Source organism: Ochotona curzoniae, unplaced genomic scaffold, assembly GCF_017591425.1.
Source record: "Ochotona curzoniae isolate NIBS_2020 unplaced genomic scaffold, NIBS_Ocur_1.0 contig_2688, whole genome shotgun sequence".
Classification (NCBI taxonomy): domain Eukaryota; kingdom Metazoa; phylum Chordata; class Mammalia; order Lagomorpha; family Ochotonidae; genus Ochotona; species Ochotona curzoniae.
Window position 1 is genome coordinate 19,732,819 of NW_024465553.1, and position 23,735 is coordinate 19,756,553.

The window sequence follows — 23,735 nt, forward strand, 5'->3', positions numbered from 1 at the left end:
CAAAATATAATACAGTATACCATGATTATATTAGTCAATTAGAAACATAAAAAATTAAACCTGTATATATCCAGGCTTAAGAACTTTAAGCAAAGCAAAAACATGCAGGTAAACAAAATCTCTAATATTTTCTCACACATACCAGATATTAGATGCTCTTCTTGCTGCTGGTTCAAAATTCACAAGTGACATATCACAGCCACCAGTCTCATATAGAGTGGAAGAGAACTTACCTAGCAAAACAAATGATTATTTTAAAAAGTCATTACGACAGTCAGAAAATTTTCTTCATAATACACTGAACAACATTTCATAATATATTCCATATTAAAAAAACTACACTTTTTTCTACAGTATTTTAATAACAACAATATTCATGTAATTCAGCCCAAGGTGAACTGAAAAGAAATGGAAGGCTAGATGGCAGTATTAAATGACACATGTATAACCAAATTGAAAGTCAAGAATTGCAGTATCTTTTTTTTTTCTCCTTATTAGCAATCCTTAAATCAGATCATCATGTGAATGAATTCAATGTTACTAAAGACAACCCAACTGCAACTGAAAGGTGAGTATGGCCCTTTGCAAAACTCCCTATTCCCTATTTGATAAAGCTCAAATAGCAAAACAACAAAACTCAAAGAGGCATTCTGGGGATTATTTTTTTTTTAAAGAAGAAATGAAAATAGAAATGAGAAAATTCAATGGATTAAATAAACTACAATTATGCTGGCAAAAATTAAACTAGAGCATTTAATGAAATTACAGACTGTATAAGTCTATCACAAGAGCTTTACAAAAAATTTGGAAGCAAATCACTGGAGTTAAATATCTCTATCAAACTCAAACTAATGAAAGGTTTAGAAATTATATTGGTTGCAGATGAATACATATGAAAAGATCTCCCAAAATGAAGGTTATAATGTATAATGAGTTTTGCAAATGGAATTTTAAATGCATTCTTCACCTTGAGGAAGTACAGAAGCCACATCAATGGAAGGGAATCTCATGAACTTCTGGAGGGTTATACATGAGGTACAGAGCTGTGCAATCATGTGGGTCTAGTCTAGACTATTTCATGAGTGTGTGAGTCATGTTTTATTAGTTGAAGTAGTGTGGTTACAAGGCTAAGGAAACTTACACAGCAATTTTAAACTGAAAGATTATTTCTATGTAAAAGACTAGTCCATGATTATAATCTGAAAAAGCGTGCGATGTGGATTTTTAAATTTAGATGAACACTTGAAAAAAACACGACAAAAGGAGCCCAAAGTGCCATATGTAACTAAGGGTTTACAAAGCCATTTCAACCAGCACTTCATTCTTTAAAGGACTAGAAGCACAAAAGACACTTTAACAGATAGGTTTCTCTGAGCACTTGGGCTATAGAACATGCAAAATTTTACTTTGTTACAGTACTTCCTAGAGTGACCTTTCTATTGTTCAGTGAGAATAATGCATTCTGAGAGCAATTAGAAACAAGGCTGTCTGTGAAGTGCTCATTTCCTTTGCTGTATTTTTTCAATGGGGAGTTATTCTGCATGTGTACCAAGTAAGACTCTCTCTCTCTCTCTCTAATTTTAACTAGGCATTCTAAGCACCTCTATAACAGAGAAACGATTAGTCAATGAAAATGAAGTGACACCAGTTGTCAATGTATTACTGAATGTTTGTTTGAAGCAGTAGCATAGGTTACAGAAATTGAAAATAAAAATATTAAATAAAAACACTAAGCTGAAATCCAAAACTTATTTTCAAAATGTCAGTTTTTAATGTTCTGCTCTTTTCCCACATATAGATAATCAGATATTGGCTTGCTATCATAATATTAGTCAAAAAAAAAAACCCACTTCATTGGAACCAACTGCACAAATGCAAAATAATAAACTCATGCTAAACAACTAAATTACAGTAACAAAGAGTAGCTTGGCTGTTGTATGTGAAACTCAGTAAGAACAGAACATATAAATTCACTTGTTATTACACAGTTTGTATTTATTTCAGAAATAACTTAATTTAGTATTCAAAAGATTTAAATAAGCTTCTACTTTATTATGGGGGTATTAAAACTTCCATGGGATTTTTATTAGTATAAATCCCGGCTTAGTATATTGAAAGCAATATGGATATGTAACTAAAATCAACTAAAGGTATTGTCCTCATAATTTTCAGGCATAGCAATCAAAGAATATTGTCATTCCATTACCATGTTCAGATGTCTAGTACTAAGTAAAAATGCCTTGTATAATACTTAGAGTGAAATGGGGCAGTAAATACATGTAAACTTTAGCTAAAACAAAGAACTGTTTTTTTTTAAAAAAAAAAAGTTTTTCTAGACAGAGACAGAAATATTTAGCAATTTTATTACCACCTAAGTGTTGAACACTGAATGCTCCTATACAAATTAGTGACTAAGAAGAAATAAAATTTAGGAAATTGAAGGGAGACACAAAACAGGTCAAAGAAAAGGGAAGTTATGGTTTTCAAATGTAGATGACTTTAGTTTTACTGTTTTCCCTAAGGAAGCTTTTTGCCTGAATTTTAAACTACAGAACACCTTCACGTTCTGAAAAATATACAGACACTCACTTGTCAAAACACCACAAAAGGCTTCATTGTGTATTCCTAACTTAACTATAAAATAATAATTCAATGTCTCTCTGTTATCCTCTGGCTTTGGCAACAGCACTTCAAACATATCAAATTTTATTTAGAAAAAAAACTAAGGACATACAGCCTAAAGTTTGAATGAAAAACTTGGCTTACATTGTAATGTGCTAACATGATGATGAACTAAAGGCAACTTAAAAATAAATCAAAACAGAACTAAGTTAATATAGATATTAGTCTATTCAATTAAGATTATTTTAGGAACAGAAAATGGCCAAGAAGTTAGGCTGTGACTTGAGATGCCCACATCCCAAATCAGAACCCTAGGGCTCAAGTCTTGCCTCTGCTCCAAAACTGATTCCTGCTGATACACACATCCACAGGTACTTGGGTCTCTGTCACTCACATGGGAACCTGGATTTGATTTCCATTCTGGCTTTAACTTGGGGTATCCCAGTGTTGCAAGCATTTGCACAATCAACAGATGGGAACTTTGGTTTTCTGTCTCTCAACATATATACACACACATATAAATAAACCTCAAAAAGATTGTCTTACATGTATATATTTGGCGCATATAGCAATTTTACACAACTGAGATTAAAACCATAACCGCGTTTAGGCTTTACAACTAAAGCAAAATATACATTAGTGACACTATTCTAACATTATTCTCCATTTAAAAAAAAATGTTGTGACAAATTACTATGTCTAATTACTCTAACCTGAGAAAGTAGAAACTCAGGTAAATATTCTGTGCACATGAACTTTGATTATAAACTAAATCACCTCAACATGGCTCAGCTCCCAGGGTATGATTACCATAATGCACAGGACGGGCCTCTTATGACTTAACAGCAAAAAGAGAAAACAAGTTGGAAGCTAGAATTGTGGTCTTGAAAGAGTATAGCAGCAACGACACAGCATCACTAAAGACAAAAAGACATGTTAAATCATCTGACGTTTCTGAATTCTGAATATTTAATGACAGTTAAACCGTCTACAGAAACTAAATTTGTAAACTATACCAAATCACTTTTTAAAAGGCTGAACAGTAAAGAAAGAGTAACAGGCCAACAATAAGTGAAGAGTAATAGAAAGATAGGTAAAACTGGACAGACTTTGAAGACCACCAGATACTGACTTAAAAACCACAGAGCATGTGGCTGGAACCACATGTGCAGCAGATTCTAAGTGAGCACTGGCAAATGCACAAGTGGAATCCCTACCAAATAAATTCCTAACCCCACAACACAAAGCACATCAAAAACTTTCAGAATATCACGCAACAAAGCAAGCCTCGTCATGTTTCTGATGTCACTCATTTTCTAACGACAGATACTCATCTTCGAAGGAGGTGATTTCTAGGATAGATCACCTATAGGGCTTGTTATAATCCTCCTGTGTGAACAAGAGGCCATCTCCTAAATTTCTTGGTTAATCATTTTTTTTTTCTGAACTCTAAGCCCCCTCAGTGTGCTTCGACCTCAGACCTCACCTATGTCTTGATTTCTCATTTTTCTAGTATTAATCTTAGGGCTACAAAAGCAAAGGAGATACAGGATGACAAATTAACCAAGCAGCTTTCAGTCAACTATTGGAGGACCACAGACATCCTTATGACTGACTAAAACGCTTAAATGCTAAGTGTACCAGGGACCTCTTTTCTGAAAGTGATGATTCTTTTTTTTTTCTTTTTTTTTTTTGCTAACAATGCTATCTCATGAATTCATCAGAGTTCTAAGAAAACAGGCCTTAGAGATCCGTTCTCATTTCTCTGATAGTGTTCCATTATTACCATGAGTGGCAACCCTGAGTTTCTGAGGAAACATTGAGTTTTCAGGAATGACTCACCACATTGCAGCTTACATTATTAATTGACTTTTTTTCTTCCTAGATTAGTAGTCTGCATACTTTTTCTGTAAAGAGCTAGATAATAAATATTTTCAGCTTTATGTATTGGATACTATTTGCAGCGATAATAATTCAAGTTTGCCATTACAGGCTGTCATACAGAATCCAGAAAACATTAAGTGTTGCTGAGGATGTGGGAAAAAAGTACCCTAACTCCCTGTTGAAGGGAATGTAAACTCTGATAGAAGACAGTATAAAGATCCTCAGATATCCGAAAATACAGCTACCATATAACCCAGCTATCCTAGGAATTTATTCAAATAAAATGAAATCAGTATATGAGAATTTTGTCTATATTCATGTTTATAGAGGCTCAATTCACAATTGCTAAAACATGGATTCAACCAAGATGGCCATTAACTGATGACTACATAAACGAAATGCGGTATATATACTATGAAGTACCAGTCAGCCAGAAAAAACCAAAAAGCACAATGATACCTGCTGCAACTAAACAGACCCAACTGGAAACCATTATGCTTAATAAAATAAGCCAGTCCCAAAAGGCCAAATATCATTATGTTTTCCCTTACCTGTGATAGCTAACACAGAGTACAAAAAGTATAATCCACAGCAGTGAGACTGACATCCTGGGATTTGATCATTGTGCATTGCTTTTGTTTACGATCCTGAGGAATACTAGGGTTGTTTTTTTGGTTTTTTTTTTTTCTTTACCTAACAGAATCTTAAGCCTATGACTGCAAAGTGAAATTAAAATATGGCATTGTAAGCTATTAAAAAAAAAAAAGAAGAAGAAAGGAGGAACATAGAGTGGCAGAAAGAGCAAAGTGTGAAGTTTCACTAAGACCCTAAATCTGTATCATATCATTTGAAATTAGTACGCTTTATATAAATTTTAAAATGATAAAAATTCAAGTTTCCCATTATAATAATGTGAAAGGAGTCACAGACAATGCATAAAAAGCACATACCTACTTTATTTACAAAGTCAGTCATCAAGTTGTACTTAGCCAACATGTAATAACTTGCCAAGCTCTATGTTTTAGAACCTTGGGCTGCTAAAACATCTTTAATTATAGTGACACAATGGAAATCAAGACACAATGCTATTTGCTATGCCTCTTTTTAAAAATTTTTACTTGAGAGACAAAGCAAGAATAAGTATTCCATCCACTACCATTGTTGATTCACTCCCCAAATGCCCACAAAAGCCAGAGAGATTGAAGCTAGAAAATCAATTCCAGCTTTACCCCCTGAGTAGCAGGGACCCAAACACCAGGGACATCCCTGCTGCCTTCCAAGGCAGTGCACCTGCAGGCAGCGGGAGGCGGAGCGGAAGATGGGTATTGAACCCAGGATTTCTGCTAAGAGACATTGAAAACATCATGACTGGCCATATAAGCAAAACAGCAAGCCAAAGTACAGGAGAAAATATTTAGAAAATGGTACCTGACAAATGAATTGTATCCAACATACCACGGAAGCATTATATCTCATTAGTAAGAAAACAATTCTCTTTAAAATGAGTCAATTATGTGGATTTATTTCACATGTACTGTCAATAAACATATCCAAAGGTGTGTATGTACCTTTGTTATAACAGAAATACAAATTTAAACCATGATGAGATGTCATTATACATACCCCTAAGTCTAAAACTATTTATAGTGACAAATGTTGATAAGAGCATGAAAAAACTAGAACTTACTGGTGGGAATACAGATCATTTTAAAAAGATTTTTTTTTACAAACCTTATTAATAATACTTAAAAAGTTGGAAGCAATAGACATCCATCAACAAATAAGTGAACAAACAATATACCTCATGAGGTTACTTGGCCAGTAGATGGAAAAAACTAATACATGCAACAAGATGAAACTCAAAACACACGACAGGAAAACTAAACACAAAGGCCCACATGCTCTGTGACTGTATCTGAATCGACTTCCAGGAGAGAGAAGATCTTAATGACAGAAATACGTATGCGTATGCCCATGGCCAGAAGCGGGAGCAGGAAGTATAATGATGCACGAGAAATCTTGGAAAAGGGACTTTCTGCAGCTTGACTTTCATAATGCACACTCACCTGTTACAACACACTGAGTGGCACAAGTTCCATACATGCAGTTATTTTCCATAGCAAGTTATCCATAAAATTGATGGAGAAAAAAAAAAAAGGAGTGCTCAGTGAGGAAATGAGTGGATGGATGAGCATGGAACAGTAGATACTCAGTGAAGTTCCCAAAAGGAAGCAATTGATTTGGAGTACTTGTTTGGTGTTTTAAAACTACTACTCAGGCCTGGCAGCGTGGCCTAGCGACTAAAGTCCTCACCTTGAACACGCTGGGATCCCATATGGGCGCCAGTTCTAATCCCGGCAGCTCCACTTCCCATCCAGCTCCCTGCTTGTGGCCTGGGAAAGCAGTCAAGGATGACCCAGAACTTTGGGACCCTACACCTGCGTGGGAGACCCAGAAGAGGCTCCTGGTTCCCAGCTTCGGATCGGCGCAGCACTGGCCACTGTGGTCACTTGGGGAGTGAATCATCAGATGGAAGATCTTCCTCTCTGCCTCTCTTCCTCTGTATATCTGACTTTGTAATAAAAATAAATAAATCTTTAAAAAAAAAAAAACGATTACTTACTCATCAGAAGCTTGCAAAACAGTATACAAAATGAAGTTCTCCACACCCTAGAGACAGCCTTTTATTTCTTACTAAATAGCTTGACTCTTCATGCTGATGTTAGAGATGTATATAGTTCTCTGAATACTACACTGTGCTGGTGTACCTTCATTTCTTCAAGCAAAATTACAATGTTAGAACAAACATCTGCAGTCTACTGAACTCAAGTTTATAGTAGCTCACTGATCTGTCACTGATTCAAAATCTTTGTCTTATTATGCCAAAGACTGGTAACTAGCCTCCTGTACCCAGCTCCTCCTTACACCTGTTAATAACAAGACCTTCCACTGAGGAGACACTGCCCAGCCTCTGTGGCAGCTGTAAGTCACCATGTGAGCAGGTACAAGCCAATGAGAGGAAGGGCTGTCTGGTTTTTAGCCCCTTTCCTTTTCTGTTGGTAAGAAAATAACAACCACAGCTATTGTCTTGCACCAGGAGGGGAAGCCATATGTGAAGGACAACACAGGCAATCCATCTGCTTCAAAATGACTACCATTAGACAATCAGGAGAGAAACATATATACTTCTACTAGTCATTGATTGGCTGGGGCTCGGAGTCCCCTGCAGCAAAGAATCTAATTGTATACAAGTACTAAGCAACTCAGAATCTTAAGAATGTTTAAGTGCAGGAAAACAATCCAGCCTAGCGTTTCAAGATATTTTTTTGTATTACTAACAAGAGACAAAATATCTCAACTAGTGCTCGTCATTTTCTGCAAAGTTTCCAAACTAGTCAAGGCACCTAAAACTGTCTGAAATAATATTCTAGCTTAAACAAAAAAATTACAAACTTCTGAGCATTACCCAGTTAGTGCATGAGATGAATTTTATCTACATTTATTTTAAACTTATACTTGTGGGAATAAAACACACACTCACAAATCCTGCTGAAGAATTAAACACCGGTATAAACCCTCCATACAGTAATTAGCATGAATGTACATCAAAGCCCCAGGAATGTTTATTTCTCTTGAATAACAATTCAATTTCACCAGTTCCCCGAGTAACTTATTAAATAAATCATGAACTAACATTTTATTAATAACTGTAATGATTGTTTCAGTAACTAATAACCTTCCTATTGGTAGGCACTGTTCTGTCTACTTTGCTTTTTATTGATATAAACTTAACGAAAAGCCTTGAAGCCAGGTCTTCTTATTGCTGCCCTTTGATAAATGAGTAAACAGTAGCTGGGAGAGAAAGTGACTTGCCCAAGGTGTCGCAGTTAGTAAGCAGCAGAGCTAGAATATAAAGACTGACTTTCCAGAAGTCTGGCTCTGCAATTTACCTTTCATATTGATCAAAATATGTGGTCACATAGAAATGAGTTGAAGAGCAGTTAATGACATGGATAAACACAGCACGCTAAGTGAAAAAAGGTAACACACACACACAGTAGCACAAAAGACACACAATAAGATCCCAATTCTATTTCAGGAAAGTATTACACGAGTACATTGAAAAAGACTGGAAGGAAAAATTACAGCACAGCAACAGTGAATCGCCCCGAGTGATGAAACACAGAAGACCTTAACTTACTATACGGTTACTATTCGTAAACTTGTATTTCTGTGACAAGCAGAGAAAAACCGTACATTTTAATTTATCTAAAGTTTAAGGGGAATACATGTCACAAATATTTTAACACTCTTCCTTCTAGAAATGAGGCATTTTTCAAAATATTTCAATTAAATAAACACTCTGTTTTCATTTATATATTGTGTTTTATGTTGCTCCTCCTCTCATAGAATTTAGTAACAATAACGCGTAAGAACAAAGTGTTTGCAAAAATAAGTAGTTTTTTGGTCAGATGAATAAACGTGACATAAAATAACATGAAGAACTGAAATATAAATTCCAAGGTCTGTTTTAGTTCTCTGAACTCCACATTTATAACGAGCAAAAGTACATATACCATAGTCCATAATGCTAGAGTGGTACATATAATCTTTCTTAAATATCAAACTTAATTTGAGCAAAATCTTGCAGGTTAAAATGAACCATCTGAGTCTTTGCTTTTTGAACTAAAAAATTCAAGAGTTTCCAATTATGCTTCTGCTTTAATAATGCACAGCTGCTATAAAATGCTTAACAAGAATAAGGTGCTGTCAAATGTCCTTGAACTTCTCCCTGAACTGACTGAATATTCAAGGTTATAATCTTTAAGGTAACGTAGATTACCTCAAAGGACAACCTCTTTATCAATTCTTTTACAGTAACAAAAGAAAGCCTTAGGAAAATTAATCCAAGCATCACTTTTTTAAACTTATGTTTTTATCTTCTAATTATGTTTTCCCTAGTGGGGTAGGAAATCTCTCTATCTAATTAAATTTACAAAGACTTGAATTAATGAGAGAAACTCTGCCTTGAGATCATACACTGCATATTTGTTTTGATAAATTCAGAATTCCTATACTCGTTCCTTATTTAAAACACTATTTTTCACACTCAGATGAAAAAAAGTTTAACCTCATTACTAACCAGTACTAATTTTAATCATGGGGAAAAATTATCTCACTTCAGAGTATTAATTATCAACTACAATGGGATACTTCACCACTACATACATTTTCTCATATTAATTTTTGAAAGGAAATTAACATAATAAAAAATTCACTTTCAGATCTTTTTTGGTGAACTTGTACATAACAAGGATGTACTTTGCATTGCTGACTTTTGATTTGGCCACATTTAACGACCGAGGGTCACAAATCAGCCAGCAGAAGACAGATTTAACTAGTAAAATACAGACGTCAAGAGAATATCCCGAATATCCATCAGCAGACGCTAAAGTCACCTGCAATCAAGACTTTTATCTTCAGCTACAGAGATAGAAAACTGGTTTGCTGCCCAAACAGCAGTTACTGTGGGGCTGCACCATGCTGGACCTAGGAGCCTAAAACTCAACCCAGGCATGTCTCCATGGACAGTAGGAACCCCCAGTATGCAGGACATCTGCCACTGCATTCCCAGGCACATTAACAGGGCGCTGGATGGGAAGTGGAGCACCAGAACTCAAACCAGCACCAAAACGGGATGTGGGTGTCACGGGGTGGCAGCTTAAAAGGCCACGCCACAACTTCAGGAACCCTAACCACCATGTGCTTTAATGGTAGGAAATATCTCAGACGATCATTTTCAAATTTCTGCAAGATTTGCTAGAGGATCGCTTTCATCAAGGTACACATCTTTATATATATTAAAACTTCTCTTTAAAGACTTTACAAAATGGAAGAGAGCAGAAAGCATGCAGGTTTTATTAAGCATAATCTGGGCACCTTATACCACAGATCTTGCCAGTTAAAGAACCAACAGCATTAAAAATTTTAAAAGCAGGAAAATTATAACATGCATAATCACAGCACAATGAGTAAATGTTTGCAAGCAACTGCTCCTGAATACCAATTACATTTACTTAAATCATTATCAATCTATAGTCTGAACAGAAGAAAGCCAAATTGCACAGAGAAAAAAACATAGTAGTATAAAATATTGTCCTTAAATAATGTATAAAGTAGGTATTTAAGTAGATACATATTACTGGGCTTTTAAAATGATACAGTGCCTAAGAATTACTTAATAATTAATGTATATATTTATATATACACCAAAAATATATACTGTATATGGTTGTTTGATATTAGTATGAAACTGCATTTCGAATTATGTTAAATCTTACTATAAAGTAGTGGCCATGATCATAAGACAGAATACCCTAAAGAAAGATCAATTTTGCCTTTCCCATAGCATAAAGTAATCAAAGAAATTAAAGTTTAATCAAAACCACTTTTCAAAAAAATCGATTTTCCCTTGGGTCTGGCACGATTGCCTAGTAGCTAAATCTATGCCTTTGCATATGGTGAGATTCCATATGGGCACTAGTTCATATGCTGGCTGCTCCACTTCCCATCCAGCTCCCTAAAGGTGGCTGGGAAGGCAGTCAAGGACAGCCCAAGGCCTTGGGACCCTGCACCCATGTGAGAGACTTAGAAAAAGTTCCTGGCTTCTGGCTTTAGATCAGCTCAGCTCCAGCCATTGCAACCACTTGGGGAGTGAACAAGTGGACGAAAGATCTTTCCCTCTGTCTCTCCTTTTTTCTGCATATCTAACTTTCCAGTAAAAACAAATAAATCTTTTAAAAAATCAATTCTGACACATGACTGATGCCTGGCAATACTGGAAATAGGCAAAACATTCTGAGTAGACTGAAGTATCAACATTTACTAACATTTTACTTTACTTACTTAGAGACACTCAAAAGGAAATGTAAAATAAAGGATAGAAACAGAAAAGGAAAAAGCAAACAGCAAATTTTCCTTACATACAAGGCAAATTCCATAACAACTGTTCCTAAGTACAGTTCTATAAAAAAATTATCCCAAGAACTGTAATCAGGGCTATTCATTATCTCCTACATTAATGCTTTATCACCAAGATTAGATATGGCCTGCATACCAAGTTCATCGTGCAAACTGCTACCGCCTACAGTAGATGCATTGTCATGTGATGCTTCTAAGTGGACACTCCCATTTCTCACCAGCAAGGAGGCACTAGCACTGAGCACTGCAGCCTGGGAAGGGGGACGGGACTGGACTTTGACCTGGGCTGTGGACTGCTGGCTTTGCTGACCATCTTGAAGGCTAGGAAAAAACATGGAGTGGGAAGACATTACAGGAAAGAAAAGAAAAAACAATAGCTAGAATGAACACAATACAGAAAACCAATTCAAAAAGACGCTTTTCAACAATAGCCTAGGAAAGAGCCAACAACTTAGTAAAATATCCAGATTCAACTCATGCTACTAACTAAAACCTTCTGGTCTTTACAAATCAAATGTGTAGTGCCAAAAGTGACAAAGAATTAATGTACATGTGAATGAGCTCATCTGTGATCTTTTTTCACCTCAATCTATCAAATTCTAAGGTAAAGGAAAAAAAAACAAAGAATCGCAAGTACATTAAATATGAAACTACTTCAAAAAGTTCATAGGAAAGGTATATTATCTTAGTTTTACTCTGCAAACTTTTGAAGTCCTCACATGTGTGGGTTGTAGCTCGTCACCAACAAACACTAATTTTCATTTAAAAAAAAAAAAGTACTTTCACTTAGAATCTTGTAATAATCCAGAATCAACTTTTCAGGCTCAAATTCACAATCAAACCAAGTTCTATACACTTGAAAATTTAAGAATATTAAATGGAACCAAGATTTTCAATTTTGAATAGAAAGAAAATCATTCACAAGTATAAGACAAGCCACAGTAATTGATTCAACCAAATGAAATACTGTCACTGAGATGTTCAGAGAAGCAGAATAACAGGTTGAGCATCCCTGATATGAGAGCCCAAAACATTTCAAACCTAACATGATACCACAAGTGGGAAATTCTACAACCGACCACACAGGACTGAAGATACTAAAGACAACTGCCTTGAGGTCATGCAAACACGGTGTACATGAAGCACAGGTGAATGGTGTTTAACTTGAATCCCAGGCCCAAGATATTTCACTATGGATGTGCAAATACTCCAAAATCCAAAACACTCCTGGTTCCAAGTTTTTCTGTACAGGATACTCAACCTGCAATATCAAGTGTTATTATAAAGATTCTGCATGTTTCAGAAAGAAGTTTGCATGCTTTATATAAATATTGTTAGTTATGTTTTTTTTTAACAAATTTTATTTTCCTTTCCAATACACACAACAATTTCAATAGCAAGGGTTCCTCATTTGCAAAAATCTTAAAAGTGATTTAGACACCACGAATTTCTCTGAGGACACTAGTTCTCTCTAAATTTTACAAAATTTCAGAAATACCTAGAGGCTGGCATTGTGGTACTGTGGGTTAGGAAACTGCTTCCAACACTGACATCCTACGTCAGAGTGCCAGTTCAAGCCGGAATTGCTGTTTTTCTAATCCAGCTTCCAGCTACTATACCGGGATAAGCAGCAGAAGACGGCCCAATGATGGAGACCCCCTGCCACACACGTGGGAGATGGGATGGAGTTCCTGGCTCTTAGCACTGGCTGGGCCAAGATCTGCTGTTGGGGTCATTTGGGGAGTTAACCGGTGGTTGGACCTCTATCTCCATCAGTCCTCAAATAAATAAATAAAATATTTTTAAATCCAGTATTATGTTATCATAAATTGATTTTTTTTATTTTAAAAAATAATTTAGATAATTAAGAAATTGTACCATTGCTTACTCTTTTTATATTTTTAGGCATTTATTTATTTAAAATACTGAGCTTTAACACAGCCATGCTTTAACAAATTTGAATTGATCAAATTCATAAGATAATTTTGACTACAATCACAACACATCATTTGGCACATGGTACACATATAGAACGTGCATGCAATGCACCTCTGCATTCTGTATATCAAAATTAACTGTGACCCATGTCAGAATGCTATCCAAGCTATTTGGTACGGTGAGTTAAGCCACTGTCTCAGAGGCCTGCATCCTTGTCGTGGTGCTGCTTTAAGTCCTGGTTCCCTGCTGCAATGCCTAGGGAGGCTCAAGTACGTGGGCTCCCAAACTCCTTTTGAGAGCATCAAAAAAGTTCTAGGCTCCTGGCTTCACCTGACCCTGCTCTGGATGTTCCAAGTACTGGGGGATCTCTCTTTCTCTGTCATTCTAACTTTCAAATTAAAAAAAAAAAAAATTAAGCAAAAATAATAGAAATTATTTTGTTTCAAACAAAACTAGAATGCTTCTTACTCAGTTACTTCATCATTTTTCCTGTGCAACTATTCTCTCTAATCCTTTGAATTCACTGTAACAGATTCTCTGGTACTTACAAAACAAACTCATCTGCCTTGACGACTGAAATAAAAGGCTAAGCAGAAAATCCTGTGCATATTCCTTAAGCCTCTGGTTACGACAGTAACAGCCTGAGTTAGTAGCTCTGTATCTGAACTAGTTAAAATTTTTAGCTCCTCAGTCCCACTAACCAAATTTCAAATGTTCAATAACCACATAATGTAGGTAGCAGGCTCAACAGTTGCTAAAGTCAGCAGTAGCCCACAGTTGGTGTCTACTATTGAAAGGCATGCGATGGAATATTTCCACCATCACAGAAAGTTCTGCTAAACAGTGTTACCCTGAACACCCATCTAGTAAGCTTCCGTTAGAGACATGTTCTAACAGTACATGTTCTATGCAGAGGCCACAATATGCAAAAAACATCAAGTCTGCAAAATGTCAACTCTTACTGGCATTACTTCTTTAAGCTCTAACTTTAAAAGCACTTAATAACTCGCTTAGACTAGATGTAAAATAGATATACGATGATGCTCTTCGGTTTTAACATGTAAGTTTTTATACTCCATACACATAATAATTAATCACTTAGTCTTCCCCAGAAGGTATCTAAATGTACCAGCAAATCTTATCAGAATTAACAGATTTTATATAACCAAAAATAGGGAAAAAACAATGTTTGAATGCTATGCGCTGGCAGACTCAGAAAGCAGAATTTTATAGGAAATGATATTCAAAGATGCTTACATCAGTTTTTCCATGTAATGTCATAAACAAAGACATTATATGGCAGTCAGATGTGGACATAGTTTAGAATGCACCAACTTCAAAGTGAAGGTCCACAAGCTATTCATATATACAAACAGAAAAAGGTTCACAAAATACTGTGCCAGGGTGGACACAGGGGGTTGCGGCTGGGTGAGCCTGCTGCTTTGGACTCCTCGTGCCACAGCAGAATGCCACGTCTGAGTCCTGGCTCCTGCATTTCCGATCCAGCCTCCTGCTAATACGCCTGGGAAGCAGTCCCAGCTGTGATGGGCATTTAAGTAGTGAGACAGCCTTCTTTCTCTGCTATTATGCCTTGCAAATTAACTATCTTAGAAAGAGAAATGAAAAATATGTATCAGGTTAAAAAATATTAATTCCAGGATAAAGAAATTGACCAAAAAAGACATTGGCCAAAATCTATGTGCTTGTAAGCATTATATGTTTTCAAACATCAAAAGCTAGAGATGAAATATCTACATTCTTGAAATCCTTCAATAAAAAATTTTAAAAGCCTGTTTGTATAAATTGTTGGGAAACATACCAGAATGTTTAAGCTACTACTGATTGGTATAAAATGAATTTTTCTTACAATTATGTCAAAACTATCAGTTTGAAAGAGATATTTTCTAACACATCAAAATGACAGCTACAAATTTAGGTGTGAAAGTAATCCCAGCTACAGCTAGCATCACTGACCTACGAGCACACACTGATCAGATTACAGAAAACAATTGTTCTGAGGCTTTGCCCTTCTCTGTGGCACTTCACATGTGGCTTCACACTATTAGTGATTTTTCTGTGTCTCTCCAAAGTATAAACTCTGCAAGTATGACAGTGTCCCAGTGATCACCCAGATTCCAGAAGACAGTGCCCCGAACATAGTCCAATGATCAAGATTTACTGGATTCTTCCTTGACTATCACAAGGAAGTATCACTTTTCTCTTCGCAAAGTACACTGGTACATTCTAATAAAATGAACTAGAATTGAAAAGGCAGCACATTTAGGTTGATAAATACAGGCTTTCAAGCTTTCAATAATAATTTAGGAAATTTTAAAATATTTTGTTATTAGTGCTAGTAGGAAGAAATAGCTACAAATCTAATTAGCTCTAAATCTGCGTATAAGGCCACCTAAATAACAATTTTCTCAAAGTTCTGAAATAATTTTTCTAATAAGTAATATAAAAACACATGACAACTTTTCTTTATAAGAAATTGATGATTTACTTCCAACTCTCAAAAACATGTATTTACCAACTTATTTCTGAAAAGCCATTTACTTAAACTATTCACTAAAGTTTAATATAAGTTACATTAGTTCCCTTTGAGGTTTTACTTTCAGTTCCTTTCATTTCAATTACCAAAGAGGAACCATGATCTGAAAATATTAAATAGAAAATTTCAGATACAAACATTTTTAGGATTTTTTTTAGTTACTTATATATATATATATCATTATACTTTATTATTACCACTTACTGTACATAATTTATTAGTTAAGATTCTTCGCAAGTATAAATGTACTATGCAGGAAAAAAACCTAACATACAGAAGCTTCAGTGTCATTTGGTTGGCGTGATAGGACTCCTGCAGATTTTACTAGATAAAATCTAGTAACTGCATAATACTTGTATAAGAACTGTAATGGAAGTATTTCACTACTTTATCTCATTTGAAAAAATGTCCAAAAGTGAAATAACTATTTTATCCTACATCTATTTAAACATGATATTGTTCTGTAACTCACACTGAGAAATAACATCGATATACTTTACCTGAATATATTACAACTATAAAGGATAAACTGGTATTTTTCCTAATCCTTGAGATTTTATTTTATTTCATAGGTGATAAGGTCACTTTGAGGTATTTATAATTTTTATATTGGAGATACCCAAAAACAATATGGTTCTACTGTAGCACTGCTTTCCAAAAATTCTAATAGGTCTTTATAACCACATCTGTGCTTGAATAACAGTGTATTCAAATCCCTCTGAAAATGGGAAAATTCTATGTGACTTGCTGGAGTTAAAACACTGCTTCTTAACATTCCACCAGAGAAATACAACTGTCCTGTCTATCATTGTTTGGTGAGTGGGATCCTACAGGCTCATTTGAGGCAAAGACTGAAAGGATTTTAAAAGACTAAAAAGAGCAAGTTAAAAAATGTTACAACCTCAGATTTTCAAAATAAATAATAAAGTGTTTAAACACCAACACAGGGTTAAGAAAGCTTAGCTATGGCAAGTATTAGTTAATGAAGAAAAAAATGGAGAAAATAAAACGCTGAGTTCTTTCTGCATGCTGAAACTAAATCCCAAATACAACAGAAAAAAAAAAAAAAAAAAAGAGTACTCCAAACAGGAAGGTAAAGGAGGAAAAAAGAATAGAACAGGCTGCACAAAAGCAAGGGTACTCAGAAAAGTTCTCCAATTGTTTTATTTAAGTTGATGGCTTTCCATTTACAATTTTAAATATTGGCTTAGCTAATCCATACTTATTTATATCGAATTTCCTTTTGAAGGATTCATTAGGAACATGACCTATGGAAGATAAAGTTCCTGATTGTAATGTAAACTACAGAAAAAATAACCAAGTCTTGAATGTCAGTTACAGAAATGAGGACTTGACAGCAGTCATTCATTAAATGCTTTAGCAGGAAAATACATTTTATTATGGTGCTATCGGGCACAAAGACCAACAAAAGTACATGCTGTCATGCACTAGGGGCTGTGAGTTACCCACAGTGTGAGTAAGCCCCAGCTATTCCAGCTAGCAGTCCTCAGCCTCAGGCTAATCACCTGAGAAACACAGCAGCTTGCCCAAGTGCTGGGATGCCCGCTGCTCTGGAGGGAGGCTGCCGCCTTTGACCTAGCCCAGCCCTGAAGGTGCTTAAAATTTGGAGAATGAACCAGTGGACTGAAGATCAGACTCCCAATCTCTGCCTCAACCCCCGCCTCCTCACCTCCCACTCTCCCTGCTAGCGAACCTTTAACAAATAAATCGGTTTTTTACATCCATATTTGTATTTTTTAAGTCTTCTGAATAGATTTTTACATTTCAAGTTTGAGATGTTTTCATTAGTTTGATGTAATTAATAATGCTGGATTTTTAGTGGAGATTAATCCACAATGTAAACAAATGGGTGTTTTTACCTATGAATATAATAAAATATCAAAATGCTTAGCACATTGTAAAGGTTGAGAACTTCACCAGAGATTGACTAAACAATTACATATATTTACAATGTGCACATGACCACATTTCATGTAAAATAACATTCAACCCTGTATCATTTTTTAGCTTTTGTTAACAGTTAAACAAAGACATTAAGTTTTTAGGTAATATAAAACAAATCACTTTCTAGTGAAACAAATAATCAAATTGGCTTATCTGGCTGAGGCCAGTATCTATTATTCCACAACAAGCTCACTGTTTGGTCTCATATTTCTTTAACACCTTCAGAAAAGACCTTGTACTACTATTGTTACTTGAATTAGAACAAGAGAAAAGTAATATAAGGCCCACTACTTACATTCCGTAACTATCCTAAAGTGATCTTGTAATTTAAAACTGATTAAGCCAATCTAGTCATTTTGTTTAGTACAACATAAGGCATGCAAAATGCAATAGTCTCATTCACGGTTACATGCAAAGAAAGTCCGCAAGAGCTAAAGTGCACAGGAGAGAAACAGAAAAAGCAAACTCCAAATGCTCTCTTGGGTCACAGGTTATCAGGTCTTTTACATGCATGCTCTACTTGGTGGAATTTCAAAATACCATACCTTAGGGGCGATCCGATGAGCAAGGTGGGAGGGGTAGGGTTACTCCCTGCATTGTGCCGGCGCCGCACTGCCTGGCGCCTAAATGTGCTGCGTTCACGGCGAAATGACACCGCCTCCTCGCTGGCCTGTGCTGCTGCATCAAGACAGACTCATGTCAAATAGCAGCCCGGTCAGAGATGTACAAAGCAGCTGAGCTTGTTTTTCCCTTGACGTCCCACCCTAAGGGGCACAAGGAACTGGTCTAATTACTCCACACTGCTTCCTGCTCTGTACCGTTAATCCATCACATCAGAGAACACACAGAAAGTATGTGTCATTCAAAGATCATTTTTTTCTGAAAAGTGTTTTTGGTGCTGGCTCACTGTCTTCTCTTCACCCTCAATTTTAATACCTCTGTTATTTCATATCTTTTCCTGAAAGCTTGTTTATTGTTATCTCATTTTCCTCTATAGCCCTTAAATTACGTCAGCCTCGAAAATGGAGTATTTGTTAGTTTATACTAACAGGAATGGGGCATTAATTTTTCACTCTAAGAAGAGTAAAAGCATTGAAAACTGTACACAGAGGTTGTGTCCTAATGAATTCGTCATAAGTTAGAAACCTCCTAAGTCAAAGGCCCATTTAATAGCCCCAAACCACAGGACTTGGCAGCACACCACACCACAGCACACTACACAGCCTTGGCTGCTCTGCCTCAGGATCACAGGGCTAACTCAAAGTTTTTCCTGACTTTACTGCTAATTCAGGAAAAGACCCAAATTCACAACTCAAGGCATGGTTCTGAGCACATATCATTTCCCCACCATCCTAGAACAGAAAACTAGAGTCAGACACTTGTGTAGTTGGGGATTTTTTGTACTTTACAGCCAATGCCAAGAAGCTGGCAGTATGTTTACCTAACAACACTCTGTGTTGTAACTTTGGCAGTACTAAATGAAATCACCGATTCCAAAGCTGCACCCTTAACTTGCTAAAAGTCTGTGATAGTATGAATGTATCTTAACCGTAAGGTAATTCAGCTATCATTAAACTTTACTCAAGTCTATATCCCCAGGCCTAACCACTTCAATATTAAAAAGCACGCAGTAATAAAGTATCAGATACAGAAACTCCTGATGTAATCTGAAAGCAATAATATGCAAACTAAAATTACAATAAAATCATAACAATGTCACAGAATTATATATTTTATAAAATCACTCTAATCATCTCACCACACTCAATTTGTACAGTAAAATGAAACATGATTGCCATATATCCAAATATGGAATAATCCTTGTTCCCTAGTGACCTAAACATCCTGAGAATTAGTTTAATTTTGAGAAAGGATACTTTGATTGTAAACATAAACAAAACAAAACAAGTTAGTACAAAGGCATTCCTTCCAAACATGGACACTTTCCTTAAATACAAGATAAAAGTACATAAAAGCTCATGTATATAAAAAGCCTATCTTATAAAAACAACTGACATTGATTAAATGTGGCCACTAAGAACTGCTGTCCAATGTGGCCGCCACCAGCTGTTTGTGACTATTAAGCTTTAATTAATTAAAATCAAATAAAGTTAAAAATTCTTTAGATTCATGAACCATATGCCAAGTGCTAAGCAGCTACACTCGTAGTTGGTGGCTGCCATCATCAAACAGTACAGATATAAAATATTACCAATACCACAGAACGTTGCATTGGTCGTACTGGTCTACAATGTCCAGGCTATTTTGTTCTGCCAATCCACAAGACATTTACCAATTCCTGATAGTCATGACCCCAAAGAAAGGAAAACAGATTGAAACCATCACAAAGCAGAAAACATATACAGTCACAGAACAAAGGAACAAACAAGGAGAAAGCAAGTCAGCTGAGGGAAGAAATGGAAAATAAGAGTAACTGGTATACCCGGAAGGCGCTGAAGACATCACTAAGCCAGGCTAGGGAACTTAAATCATCGTTTAAAAAATTTCAATTCAAACAACCTTCACAACACGATTTCTATTCTATGGCTTCTATCACCTATGGTACTGTGACTTACAAACCATTATTTACAACAAGCTATTAAGTCCAATTTATAGGTCAATCCAGCTGCAGTAAAAAAAAACTTTCTAATATTCTCTCTAGTTCAGTTGTAGTTTAGTTCCATTGTAGACATTGCTTCAACCAGAAAAGAGTAAATTTATCCAGACATCATTTACAGGAAATAATTAGATAATTTAATTGGTAGAATATACCAAAATGATTAAGAAAGATATTAAGGATAAATCAGATAAAGATAAAATTAGATAAATTAGATAACTTAATTCATAGAATATGCCAAAATTACTCAGAAACATATAGAAAAAAAGCAATTTGTGATCAAGGGCTCCTGAGAATAAGTAGGAAAGGAAACGGGATAGTTTTAATAGCTTCTTCTAGCTAAGACTTATTGGTATTAATTGTAAGTAAAAGCTAATTGCTCCATAGTTCTGAGACAAAGCAACAAACTGTAGTAACAATTTCTAGCCAAAATGTCCTCTGGCTTTTTCAGTAAACCATCTTTTCATTTTGCCCCAGTAAGACACCACTGACATCCGGCCATCTGCAGAACAGCTAACGGGTTACCTTACTCCTTTCCTTAGCCTTGGGAATGTATCAAGATGAAAGCTGAGGAATTCATTGAACAATGTATTGATGTGGAGCTATAAAAACTGCCTATAGTGTCCTTTGTAATAATCGGGATATAAATATCTTAAAGAATTTTCAAAGTGTTCACCACAACAACTGCTTTATTAGAAGACGGATTCACACATTCTCCTGAAAGCGCAATGCTAGGCAAGTCTGCCCCAGCGCCTGTGCCGCTTTCCCCACCATCTGTACTTGGAGTAAGGTCCAGCAGAGGACCCAAGGGAGGAGAGAGCATCTCTGAAGTTTAAAATAATCTGCTGTAAGCATATACAGTCACCTAAGCTATACTTGAAGAAAATTCACTGTAGCAATTCAGTTACAGTGAACTTTTTTAACAGTTTAACCGTAGAGGAGAAAGAAAAAAAAATAAGCTAGAAAGCAGAAAATAATTTGAGACTAGTTTTGAAGACATGGTTTTACTGAAAAACCAGCATTTTCTAGCAAAGAATAGCGTTAAAGATTGAGAATATAAAATATAAGCAATGCAAGCCTGGCACTCTAGCTACTATTTAATAAAACCATGTGTAGGTAAAGGACTAAAAACATTCCTGTGATTCAGCAATTAAAGCTCTGTAAATATGGGCCAGGATGTGGTACAGTGCCTTAAGTGTCCACCTGTGACACCAGCATGCCAAACAGGAACCGATTAAAGACTCAGATGCTCCACTTCCAATCTAGCTCCCTACCGATGTGTCTGGGAAGGCAGAAGGAGCCCGAGTGCTTGGACCCCTGCATCCATGCAGCAAATCTGGAACAAGTTTAATACGCCTGGCTCTGACCCGGCACAGCCCCAGCAACTAGAGCCACTTGAAGAATGAACGAGCAGAACATCTCTTATTCATTCTCTCTCTTTCTGTCTCTTCCCTCTCTCTGCCTTTCAAACAACAAAAAGAATAACAAAAACAGAATTCTAACCTACCAGCATTTTTTTCAAATCACAAGTCCTGATACTCTAATCATGCATTTTCTAATAGTTAAAATGACTTCAAAAGAATGTCTATTATCTTAAGTTTAAGGATTTTTCAATGACTAGAACAGTCGCATAACTAACTAATCTCTTCCCTGCAGTGCAGGCATCCCATAATGAGCACTGGTTCAGGACTTGGCTGCTCCATTTCCCATCCAGCACTGCTTACAAACTGGGAAAGCAGTGGAAAATGGCCCAAAGCCTTGGGCCCCTGTACCCAGGGAGACTTGGAATAAATGCTTGGCTCCCAGCTTCAGATTAGTCCAGCTCTGGTGCTTATGGACATTCAGAAAATAAACCAGCATGGGCCTGGTGCGGTAGCCTCATGGCTGAAGTCCTCATCTTGAATGCACTGGGATCCCATATGGGCACCAGTTCTAATCCCGGCTTCTCCACTTCCCATCCAGCTCCCCGCCTGTGGCCTGGGAAAGCAGTCTGGGGTAGTCCCAAGCCTTGGGGCCCTGCACTCAGATGGGAGACCCGGAAGAGGCTCCGGGGCTCCCGGCCTCAGATCAGCTCAGCTCTGGCTGTTGTGGCCACTTGAGGAGTGAATCAGTGAACGTTAGAGTTTCTTTTCCGTCTCTGCTCCTCTCTGTATATTTAACTTTCCAATAAAAATAAACAAATCTTATTTAAAAAAGAAAAAAAAAAGTCTGAACTTTAAAAAAAAAATGGACCAGCAGTTGGAAGATTGTTCTCTCTCTGGCTATTCTTCACCTCTGTAACTCTTTCAAATAAAATAAATATTTCTTTTTTAATAAGAAAAAGGAATGTTCAGATAATGTAGCTTTTTAGGTTTGGGATACTGGTGTAAAAATTCAATTAAGTTTTAGTATTTACTGTCTATGTACAACTCTTGGGCACAGCCCAAATATTCTAAAATATTGTAAGCAGTTGTGTTCTGGAGACCACTTATAAAAGTAAAATCCACACTAGACATCTCCACATCTCCAACTTCAGGACGCACTTCCCTTTTATTTCAGTGACTTAAGTGTGTTCCATACTGAATCACTATACTTGATCAATGCAATCTATTTCTATATGGCACATTAAAACTATCTTACTGAGTGAAAACAAGAAAAGCATTTACTTTCAAGGTAGCTGGTATGCACACAATAGCAAATTTTGATGAGGCACAAGCTGAGGGTTCAAAAATTCTATCCCAGAATCTGGATCTGTGAGTATAACCTGTGAGTATAAATATGTACAGATAAAGATGCTTCTTTCAAAGGACTGTCAATAGGGGCCAGTGTGTGGCACTGCAAGCTAGGCCTACCATCCTGGCATCCCAGAAATGGTTCACATCCTAGTTGTTCCACTTTTGCTTCGGCATAGTATTTGTGGCCTGGCAAAGCAGCTGAACATGGCTCAATTATTTAGGCCTCTGCGGAAAACTCCTGCCTTTGGTCTGGCTCATTACTGGCCACTGCAGCAATTTGGGGAGTGAATGGGTGGGTGGGTGTATTTCTCCCTTTTTCTCTCAAAAGCTCTTTCAAATAAATAAATAAATCTTTAAAAATTATCAGTCATATAACTGATTAGTTAAAGGATTCATATATAAAATACTACTTCTGAACTGCTGTTTTGCAATAACAAGCATATTGCAGTAAGTCAGTAAT

The 23,735-nt window shown here is 36.3% G+C and overlaps 1 protein-coding gene across 3 annotated transcripts in view; it reads right to left on the reverse strand.

The window, feature by feature from the left end:
• PCNX1 (pecanex 1) overlaps window positions 1-23,735 on the reverse strand; it is a 143,718-nt gene that overhangs the window by 64,358 nt on the left and 55,625 nt on the right. For 2 of the 3 annotated variants that reach the window (XM_040975359.1, XM_040975358.1), the window contains exon 7: window positions 143-233. In XM_040975359.1, the coding sequence (XP_040831293.1) occupies window positions 143-233 (91 nt within the window). Of the gene's footprint in view, window positions 1-142; window positions 234-11,623; window positions 11,809-18,489; window positions 18,623-23,735 lie in introns of all 3 variants that reach the window. The other variant, XM_040975357.1, reaches the window with a different exon arrangement.